The 12,022-nt window shown below is 30.0% G+C and overlaps 1 protein-coding gene across 2 annotated transcripts in view; it reads left to right on the top strand.

Annotated features, from left to right (window-relative positions):
* Window positions 1–11,806, top strand: part of LOC107449055 (pantetheinase-like) — a 16,648-nt gene extending 4,842 nt beyond the window's left edge. Inside the window, exons 1-3 of one of the 2 annotated variants that reach the window (XM_043040713.2) lie at window positions 301–491; window positions 3,479–3,684; window positions 8,702–11,806. In XM_043040713.2, coding sequence (XP_042896647.1) covers window positions 467–491; window positions 3,479–3,684; window positions 8,702–10,090 — 1,620 coding nt within the window. In that variant the 5' untranslated portion in view covers window positions 301–466 and the 3' untranslated portion in view covers window positions 10,091–11,806. Of the gene's footprint in view, window positions 1–300; window positions 492–3,478; window positions 3,685–8,701 lie in introns of those variants that run through there. The other variant, XM_016064463.3, reaches the window with a different exon arrangement.
* The last annotated feature ends 216 nt before the right edge of the window (window positions 11,807–12,022 follow it).

The following is a 12,022-nucleotide window of genomic DNA, read 5'->3' as shown; positions in this document are numbered from 1 at the left end:
CGATCAGTGAACTGAAAGAGGTATTGGAAATCTCGCAGAAAGGAAATATTTAATAGATATATCATAATAAACAGTTCAATCAATATTTTATTAGAAAATAGAAGACATAGTTGTCATTAATCAAGAATTAAGCAAAAATCCATCACTATTTTTATCACTCAACTTCAAAACTGTAGCTTTTCAGCGAATATAAAATACGTCTTCCAACCAAATGTCATCTTTTAAAGGGACTCAAAATAATGTCGTAATTTATTTCTCAAGGTCTAAATTTCCCCAGAACGTTTCTCATCGAAGTTCGAACGTTTACACAATAAGCGGTTTCTTGACTAGTTCTTTTTATGGAGCTGCTATATACAATGACTGACAAGTTTAAGCATTGTTTATGGTTATTCTTTTCGTCATTTTCTCACAAGACAATTTTTAGGAAAAATAAAATAGTGAATCGTATTTAGTTGCAAAAGTAAAAATGTCGACAAAATGCGTGATAGTAAGTAAGTAAAAGGGAATTTTCTTTTTAATAAACTTAAATGATTATTATATGATAAAAAAATTAAACATTAAAATGCATTAGTTAAGTTTGTGGGACAAAATTCTGCCATTTTCGTGCCTGTATATTTTGTGATTAGATACTTATATTGTCTTTCAACTCTAAAAAAAATTATAAACTTAGTGAATTGGAAAAATTATATGAATCAAAAATATGAATAAAAATATTTTACGTGTGGATTAGAGTATATTTCCTACCTTTAATGTATAAAACACTGGCATCCTATTGGATACCTGATATTTATTGCAAAGTATGAAATGTGAAAATTATTCTTCCCTTTGCCTAGGTGGTGTATATGTTACCGGCAAAGTTTGAAATGCCGGCATTGTATAGAATGCCTAAAACTAGCCGGCAATGTTCAAAGCGATTTATATTTCACACATTTCCTAGGCATTCCTTAGAATGCCAAATGAGAAACAGGCAAAATATAAAATCTTCTGTGGCCATGTAAGTAAAGGTGATGAAATGGATATTTTCTGCAATATTTGTTTCTAAACTGAATGTGAAGAAAGACATAAATTATGTTTTGTACAACTTTCATTTTTCTTTACGCATTTTGAATAAATTTTTTTCAATGGCACTCTCATTATTTTTTCGGAATAACATTTTTATTTTTGAGAAATGAACATTATTTACATAATAACCCCATCAGTATGTTTTTTTCATACTTTGCATAAATAGCATTTGTCATTCTATAGAATGCCTAGGTATTTTACTCAATGCCTAGGGAAAGTATGTAATACTTCTGACATTTCATGCTTTGCCTAAAAACATCCGGCATTATATACCATGCCTAGGCATTCTATACATTGCAGGCGTTTCATACTTTGTCGGTAACATATACAATATATCGGCAATTTATAGAAGAACAAATGCGTACCTGCTAACTTTGACTTTATCCGAGGGTATTTTTTCTCCAATTGGTATGGACGTAACAATTAAGTTGCAATTCTAAGCAAAAATATTTTATTTTTTATTTTTCCAGAGCATGCACACCATTGTATCAAAGCCATGCGTTTCTCTACATTGTTAATTTATTTACATGTAGCGGTGGTGTGAATCATTTTAAATTAAATTAATAAATCCGAGAATTAAATCGAAATTTTTTTTTTCTGCCGCTTTAAATATTAAAATAAAATCTTATTCAAATTTTGTAAAAGTTGATAACTGAGCAAATGCCTTTTATTCTGATTAATGCAAAGTATAAAATAAAGGCATTATATTGATGACGAATGCTTTTGCAGTTAAGTAGGAATAAAAGGTCATTATAAGACTATTACTAAAAGACGTTCATTACTAAAAAATTGAAACGTTATTGTTCAAAAATGATAAAAGCTTGATGGCAAGGAGGCCTATTATAAGTGTCACTGGCAATGTATAAAAGTTCGGCATTCTATATATAATACATAGATATCTTTTTAAAAAGTTTGTTGTATTTCATATTTTATCTATATGTCATTCTACTGAATGCCTAGGTCATGTGAGAATGTTTGTCAATCATTTTACAATATCCTTAAAATGTAAGTGACAGATAATATATTACAAAACTGTTATCAGATCCTCATATTAAAACGTAGAGCAAGTAAAATGGCATATTACAGTTCATGTTTAAATGAAAAAAAAGAGTTAATTGGTTGAGATTTCCCTGTACTAAATGAAAAACCAAATAGAATGTATAATAAGTGTAAAATAGTAGATTAAAAAAAAGCATATAACAAATGAGATAAGTAAAAAATAATAATGAATATTATAAATACTAAGAGAAGATAAATTCTTTTTAGTAACATTCTTCTGAAAACGTAGAATGTATTTGGGACTTCTAACTTGGTGGCAAATTTAAAATTATCCATCAGTATTACTATTAATGAGGCTAGTAATTACCCCGATAAATACAAAATACCCAAATAAAACTTTTTTAGTTGTTTCTAATGACATTTGGACGAGGCCAGTCGTTGGCTTTTTGTGAATTAAGTCAGGAGGATGCGCCTTCCGTCTGACAACAGAACACAGCTTTGGTGAAAGTACGACTTAGCTCAGAACCCACACATCAATGGCAGCACCAATCAATCGTGAGGCCACTTCTCCAAATAAGACATAAGTCTGAAGGGGAAGAAAATTTTCTCCTGATCCCTGTACTCATGGCACTGCTCCGCAATCGACCACAAGACTTTCGATTTTTCAGGTTTTACAAGCACGTAAATCGCATTTACTAGGTGCGTCTTAGCGTAGTGGAGAATAGAATCCCGGTCCCTCCTGACCGAAGCCCGATTCTCTCACCACCACGGACTTAACTTCTTTTTGTTTCTCCTTTTATCTGATGTATCCCCTCTGCAAAGGATCAAAATTGCGATGGCATGTCTTCAGATCATTCTCAGGGATATTTCCCAGAACGTCGCCAGTAGCCCATTGTGCAGTTCTAGTACGACGTAAATAAAATATCTACGTACCTACCTATCTTTAGTCTAATGAGGAATACTTGGCTTAAATGTAGGATTTCGATCTTTGTGATAGCACAACTTTCAACTAGGATAATTACCCCAATAATTAGGATAACTACCCCAGTATGACTACCCTAGGATAATTACACCAATAATATCGAGATGTTGGTATTTTGTTCTTATTCTTTGTTCTAAAGAACACAGGACCAAGGGACATCACATTTGATAAAAAACACATAAAATATTAGAAAGAACTAATTTTTTAAAAAAATATTTTAAGACCTGGAGTAAAATATGATATTTTTTAAGAACCTAAAACTACCGGTTCTCAAATTATTCCTCCAAAAATGTTTACTTTAAATTAGCAAAAGGAAAAATATATTTTTTCTGTCTTAGAGGTCACTGGTTTAAAACGCATATAATTCTGAGATTTTTTTTCTTTCTAAAACCTTTTCATTATTGAGTTATGATGATAATTAATTTTTATTTATAGTTGTTGTGTGTGCAGCTACAGTACTTGTACTGATATACTTCGGAATGAGCGTGCTGCCTGAGATAGAAAATCAAAAAAATCCCCATTTCTACAAGGCTGCTGTTGTGGAAGTGGTGCCTTTCACAGACCCATCAATGTCCATCTTCGATGTCATTTTAGAAAACTTGAACACTTATCAGCTGGCAGCAGACCAAGCAAGTTTTCACGTAAGCCAATAAATCGTTGAGTTAAGGATAAGACATTAAATCGTTGTGTCAAGGATAAGCTATTAAATCGCTGTTTTAAGGATAAGCCATTAAATCATTAAGTTAAGGATAAGCCATAAAATCGCTGAGGTAAGGATAAGCCATTAAATCGTTGAGTTAAGGATAAGCCATTAAATCATTAAGTTAAGGATAAGCCATTAAATTGTTGAGTTAAGGATAAGCATTAAATTGTTGAGTAAAGGATAAGCCATTGAATCATTGCGTTAAGGAGCTGTCTGTGTACGGGCAAATACGCGAAAATCGGTTCTGACAGCGGAGGCATCAAAATACTACTACTACTAATAATAATAACTACCGTTTTTGACGATCAACGTGTCTACCTTTTAAAATTATCTTGTAAAACCTATAAACTTTAATGCTAACCAACAGCTACATTTAAATATTTTAATTCGTCAACCTCTCCTTCAATCTTAGCACCTTAATTAGTTTTAAACTATGTATTAACCAAATTTTTCACATTGTATTAACAAAATTATTCTAAATAAATACTGAGCTAACTATACAACACAACTTAAATTATTACTGAAGAAAACGCCCTCAAAAAATGAATCTAAAAAATTACTTAACACATAACTAATTTTTAGCACTACATATATTATTATTTAAGACAACCCGACAAAATAAAAAATAATCCTAGTGTTGCCAAGAGATTGAGAAATACTCGAGGCTAAGGCTCCTATTCTATCAAATTCAGTCTAATTCAGGGGCTCTACTCGAGGCTATTAGATAAATAGTTTATGTACAGATACAACAATAAAACCTTGAATTTTTGAATATTTTTCTCAGTTTAACATTTTTATTTTTATAATTACATAAGAAATGATATTTTTTTTTTTACATAAAACTGAACCAGCTTACGTATTGAAAGTGTAAAATATTTAACATAAAAATATTAATATAATATATAATTTAATCTAAAAATAGTTTTAAATTTTACTCAGAAGCAATCGGGGCCTCAATTTTGCCCATACCTCGTTATTAGTTTAAAGCTTGATGCTTTTAGATAATTAATAAGGGATATCTTTTAGATAATTAAATTGTACAATAGGTATGATTGTTAATGCTTATACATAATGAATTGCAAAACATACCTTATTCTGATTTTAGCCAAAATTATGCAGACCATGAGGAAGTCACTTTATTTCGTTTAATCGCTACAGTTGAACAGAAGGTTCACGTTAGAGATCAACGACATTTCTCCTCGTAGTTTTGAAACCAACTCAGAAAACAACCGAACTTAGTAAAGTATAAATCGGAACACACTCTCTTTCCACAATGAACATTTTTAATGAAATGAATCCGAATTCTCACCACCATGAAGAGAAAAACTTTGAAACCCTTTCACAATCACGTTAATGATTACATAAAACAAAAATTCACATAACTACTTTCACAAACTAATTAAGAATTTACTAAAGAAATTCATTTGTCACATTGAAACTGCAAAGGGATTAAACTGTCACATTTACTTCCCAAAGTTAATGAAGATATTTGCTTGTCACATAATAAAGGAATTTTCTTGTCACAGACATTAAAATTACAAGACATTCAAGGTGACGAGTTGATTTGTAGAACTACTTTATCAGAGACCTATGCAATCGATGAAATCTATGATTAATTATTTACTTTTTAACTGCAGTAAAGCGTTTCCTTATAAAGCTTAAATAATATTATTAATTTCAGTACTACACAATCTAGTAATAAATCGTCAGTATACTACTAAAGTCTATTTAAAACATTTTCGTAGTCATATCTATTTGGTAACTCTTTTTTTCGCTGTAGTATTCCGATGTTTAGTTTACGAAAAATATATAATATTTTATATTTAGTCTATTTAATCCTTTTAATGCTTTAAACAAAAGCAAATCAAATGTATCTCTTAGTATAGAATTTTATTAAAACTTATTACATATACCGAAATTATTACCTATACATCAGCGGAATTTCTTTTTCAAATATTCAAGGTGCTTCGATACTCGACCAGTCATAAAATTTGTAGATGTCAATAAAATCGAAAATCTAAGTTCTAAATCATTCTCTTGAGAAATATGGCTTTAGACAATTGTAAGAAAGCAATTTTTTATATGTTCTTTTCATATTCTCATAAATGTCTCGTGACGCTAAATTTCAATTTTTCTTTCTGACGTATAAAAATGATAAGCTTCAGAAATAATTGAAAAAAAAAGAACGAAACAACTAAGAAAAATCTTTCAATTTTTCTTATGACATAGGTCATTGAATACGAAACTGAACTATACATTTAGTCCTAAGCTATAGCATCTAATAAAAAAAAATGCAGTATGTAGACGTTTCCAATAACCTTCATTTTGAAAAAAGTGGAGACTTATTGGGGATAATCCAAAAATATTCACAGGATTTGAATTTTGCGTCAATAAAATATTGCCAATGAAAAAAAAAATAAATAAAAAAATTAAAAAAAAATGGCAACCCGCTGTTAAAAAATTAGCGCTACTCGATGTGGCTTTGTTTGCTCGTATTATTTAAAACTTGTTGAGTAATTTTTTATAGTGAGATTTCGACTTTGGGAGTTCAAAATAGGCCGCCCAGATCATGCATTTAGCATCATAGAACCTCTTTATTTGCAAAAAGTCTTTACGCTTATTTTAAAAAGCTCATACAGAAATAAAGTTGGGTATACTTTGATCTGTGCTTGATTAAAGCAAATAAAAAAAATAAAGCACATTAAAAGATACAGAAATGTACACACTGTAATTTCGATTCTACAAACAAGAACCTACCTCAGTGTCTAAACATAAAATGACAATAGAAAAATAACGGGACAAACAGGTTGCAATAAGAAAAAAAAAGTTGTTTAACTAGTGAGGGAAGAGGAACAAGATAATACACGTAGGGAGATTTAAGTAAGAATTTATTCAAAATCTTAGCTATTTGGAGACTGATATTCGGATAATAAGGTAAAACAAGCAAGGTAAGTGAAAGTTCGAGTTAAAAAAGTTTGTTATATTCCGTGCCGTGAGAGTCTCTTGAAACTTGTTTTTTTATCTTTGTACCTTTATTTGTACCTTTATTTTTGGTGGCTGGGTGTCGCAGTTGGTTTGTCGTCGGTCTGAGCCCAAGTCTACGGGTTCGATCCCCGGCCCAGACACCGGATTTTCGGGAAGCAGAAAATCCTCAGAGACCATGTCGTATGATTATGCGGCATGTAAAAGATCCCTGGAGTGCCTTATTGGCTCTTGGCATTTCCGGCAAAATTAAATTCCTAGTGCACTTTAGCATCCAAATAGAGTCTCGATGTTGCCATCCAGTGTGGTAGAAACTAGATGTCCAAATTAACATGATCAACGGTATCTCACCCATCGTGGTGGTCCTGAAAGAGTGGATACCACCTCTGGAGAACGTACTAGGTCTGCTCATCGGCAAGTCCGATTGTGCAGCTCATTGGAAAAAAAAAACAACCTTTATTTGTACGTTATTTATGATGTATTGCTTTATTTAAGCTTGCACTTATCCTCGCTTTGAGGAAAGAAATAGAACGCTACATCAATGAAATTCAACCATGTTTATGCATAATGGTCATTGAAAATTTTGGCAAAAGAGTGCGTTCAGGCCAACAAAACTGCACAAGCAATTCCCTATATAACTCTATAGTTAAAGGATGGATAAAAAAAATCTAATTTCTCAACAAAAAAAAAATCTGAGTATTGTTTAAATTTACTTCTTGCATGAATTTTGGCCCACGCTCGAATCATTAAAAAGTTTTATTATTTAATTTAATACAGTTTTAAAAAGACAGTTTTAGGAATATTTGCGTAGTTTAAGTAAATATAATTATATTATAATACAAAAATATAATAAAATAAAGGCAATATTTTGATCTTTATTACTAGAAATAGTTACTACTGGAAAAGATACTAGAAACAGTAATTATCACAGACCTTATCACTCCTTATCACGGGGAAAATAATTCTAGACTACCATAACTTGCCATTGTAATCTTTCATAATTATTATCTAATATTGCTATCATTGTTTCTTCGTTTATTTTCTGAGTTACATATTTATTTACAGAGTATCGTCATTTTAAATAATCATACGCATATAAATCCATCTAGGATTATTGCTGTTTGTAATAAACGCTAGTATAAACACAAAAGCTTAATTTTTCATGAAAGTAATTCAGATTTATAAAATTAAAAAAGAATAATACTGAAATGTATGGTAACCATATTTTTATTAAGACAAAAAATGGTAGAAAGAAATGAAGCCATGGATGTGCATTTTAGAATTTATATCAAGATATTGATTTTTTTTTCAGGTGTAGAATTTCGATTGAAATTTTAACAATTAAATTGTATCTAAATAGTAACGTAAATTTTTTATGATACACATACTTTCTAAAAAGAAATAACTAACTATCATTCTACAATATGTTTGATGAAAAAGCTGTAAGTAAAACTCAACTTCCTTATTAAATTCTTTTGAGTTTCATTTATCACCTCACGTGTACAACAGTGCCTAATTTGATTGGTCCTTGTAAAGGTTTGCAACCTTTATAACAACAACATATGCTAATTAGAAAAAGTTAATAAAATCTGTTTAATTTAATTAACAAATTAATGAATAAAATAGTTATTTTTCAATGAAAATTTAAAATGATTTCGAAAACAATTTTAAACTTGCATTTTAACTTAAATTAGTTCTAATTCCGAAAATATTTATTTCAAAATGTTCTTATACATGTTTTTTTAAATTTCTGTTCTTATTCTCCCTTTCCCTAAAAATATTTGACCATATTTGAATCCAGGAACATTATTTGCTTTTGTCTAGAACAAACCATATTTAGTTCTATCTAACAACATACAAAAGTTATTAAAAATCACCAACGTTTTTTGTTTCAAAAATTTATTTTTTGATTTAAATTTGAAGTATTGTGTTGTTTAACTGCTATTCAAAATATTTATAATGAATTCTTTCAGGCTGTTGACATTATCGTTTTCCCAGAAGGTATGCTTTTTACCGCCATCAATGATTTCAGCACAAATCGCACAGTTTTGATTGACACAATCGCTAATGATATACCAAATCCTGCTAATGGCGATTTCAACCCATGCGACCAAGAAGAAGATTTTAAAGATCATTTTCTGCTTAGAATTCTGAGCTGTATGGCGAAATCTAATGAATTTTATGTAGTGGCCAACATGGTGGACTACAAACTATGCCGAAATAACGATGATACATCCGATAAAAATGCCACTACAAACTGCTCCGATAAAAGCGAATGTCCAGAGGATGGTTTTTATCTTTATAATACCAATGTTGTGTTTAACAGGGAAGGAAAGCTTGTTGCAAGATATTACAAGAAGCATCTTTACAACGAACCAGCCATGAATCCTACAAAATGTTATCAAAATGGCAACTTTGAAACAGATTTCGGAAATTTCACAACATTTATTTCTTTTGATATATTATTTAAAGGAGCCATTGAAGCCGTACAGCAAAAGTACGTTGACAATTTAGCACTTTCTACAAACTGGCATGATCAAACGCCATTTTTTCTATTTGCACATGTTTTAGGGCAGTCTTATTCTCTTTTTAATCAAATTAATACTCTCGGAGCCAACGCTCATGTACCTGGAAAAGGTTCGCTAGGAAGTGGTATATTTTCGGTCATTAATGGAACTTTAATGGCGACTCATCAACCTGATGCCCAAACTAAACTCCTAATATCGAATGTTCCAAAGTTTCCAAAAAACTACACTGCTACATCTCACGATTTGATGCGGAAACGATACCATTTAGTGAACAATACTTTTGTTGCCGCACCGTTGTTGGATGAAATAAAGCTGCACGATCTATGTGAGGAGAAATACGTAGGACCCGTTAATAATACAAATGAAGACTATCGTTGCCAATCTCCCAATCTTGCAGACTTCAAATTTAAGAAGCTTTTGAAGGTAAACGATACAATTGATCTTTGTAGCAATTTATTTTGTTGCTCTTTAGTTTACAAGGCATTTTCTATGAATGAAGATTACTTTTTAGCTGTTGAAGCTTTAAATGTCACAATTTATAATATGAGTCATTTTTATAGTGAATCATGCTTTCTTGCTCGTTGTAAATTGAAAAGCAATAATACCTGTTCTAGTTTGTTTTTAAACTCTGAAACAATATTCGAAGAAGTCACATTAAAAGGGAACTTTACTCAAAAGTTTATCTTTCCAACTTCAGTAGACAGCAGTGTAAGACTTACAAGAAAAGAGAAATGGTCATTTGATGGCAAACATCAAATAGTTTACAAGAATCCAACAGGTAATTCCTCGCTTTTGTTTCTTGGTTTAGAGGGTAGGGATTACCCAGATCCTTAATCTCATACTAAGTGTGGTAGGCGTAACAATCAGCATATATTTCACAACTTATATATATCTGTGACACGGAGCCAGTAGATCCCTTCTGAATTGTTTGAACTGTTGCCGTTCGTAAAGAGATGAAAAAGTTAAATTTGTTTAAATCTCAGAGTTGAAGATATTTTTCTCTTCTCTCTTTTTATGAAAACAAATAACTTAGAGTTACTTATAATATTTTAATAACAATATTTTTAATCGAAATATGATACACCAAAGCACTGATTGTATTTTTTACATTAACTTTTCATTGAAATAAGCATTCACGTGAAATATGAATTATCAAATTAAGAATATGGTTAGTGTAAGTTAAGATATTTGTTAATTTTTTAATATACACATTTATAGTGTTTTTCTTACATATTTATTTGAAATATTATGAAACAATATTTATGCTAAATAAACAATTTACGACGCCATGTAGAAACTATGAACTGAATAGTTCGTAAAGTAAGTCAAGAGAATGTTAACAGCTTAAAAGTGGAAGAGAATCGGAACAATACCACTGGCTCTCTTCTATAGAATTCATAGAATGTTTTCAGAATTCATGTAACCGAGAAACTTGTCAAATCGCAGAGTATGGATTTATCTGTTGCTATGGAAACAAGAAAAGCGCTTATCAAAAAGAAGAACTTTTGAAACTTCTTTCACCGTCCAGAATCAAAACATGTTCAGAATGTTTATCCCAAAATCCGAATTAAAAAAGTTAAACCAAACTTCGTAACCATATTCTCCGACAGTGCTTCAAATCAGTGTGGTTTCCGAAAGATGTTCCGTGAAACCTTAAGGTTCAAAGGAATATCCTTTGGTCATAGGAGTTTTGAGAACTTTAGGATAGCAATGACTTTTGAAAACTTTTATTATATATATGTTTAATCAATAATCCATTAATTATTTAGTATTTTGGTTGTATGCCAAAGAAAAAAAAATTTAAAAGTAAAAAAAAAAATTTTTTTTTCTAGTGACAATATATTAAATAAATAATGAAAAAAATATGCATATTAATATTTCCTATCGAAATTTTTTAATCCGAATAAAATAATTAAATTAACAATAGAGAAATATGTTTCTCCGGTGCCAATTCATATTACTGATATTGATAAAACGATGAAATTTCATTTAAAAACTCTTTCTGTTAAATGTTTTCAAAATTAGTAGCCTTTCTTGGTTTCACATGTTCGCAATTTATAGTAAACTTATTTATTACGTCTGAGCTCTGCTAAAACTATATCAATAATTATTTGTTTATTTTCGCACTCATTTGCCAATAAACAAGTATTTTTTTTAAGGATAAATTGCTATTTAAAGGTTCATTATAATGTAAGGCATTTCGTTTTCAAGTTTATAAATTAGTAAATATTTTTTTGTTCAACATCGTTGCAACGGAAAATGAAATTATAAAAAACTGGAACAAATAAACATTGGAATAGAAATTATGAAATATTAATTTATTTTTCATTTATTATAAGACCTTAAAAAATAGAAAATTATTACTATAATTTTTTACCTTTAAAATGATTCAGGTAAAAAGTTTAAGAAATGTAGTATCTGTAACAATGTATCTTTTATAATATCATAGTACAAATACTAAGCATTGAATTATGTACATATTTATCATATTTTGTTTGTTTTGTTGCATTGTTTAATGGAAACAAAATTAAATAATTTCCCTTCCAAGTTTTCCTGATTCGTTTTTCTTTCTCTTCATTGACATTTATTTATTTATTCTTTCTGTTTTTAGTTAATGAACAACACGCACATATATTGCATTAGGTAAAAGGAGTTAAAAACATTATGTTACCTTATAATTTGCATCCATTTTGATTCTTCAGCCAATGAATTTTTAATTTAGAATTTTTTAAAATTTTGAGAATTTTAGGTATAAGAAACTACGAG

The sequence above is a fragment of the Parasteatoda tepidariorum genome, chromosome 8 (genome assembly GCF_043381705.1).
Source record: "Parasteatoda tepidariorum isolate YZ-2023 chromosome 8, CAS_Ptep_4.0, whole genome shotgun sequence".
In the NCBI taxonomy this organism is placed as follows: domain Eukaryota; kingdom Metazoa; phylum Arthropoda; class Arachnida; order Araneae; family Theridiidae; genus Parasteatoda; species Parasteatoda tepidariorum.
This window is presented reverse-complemented; position numbering and strand designations above follow the sequence as displayed.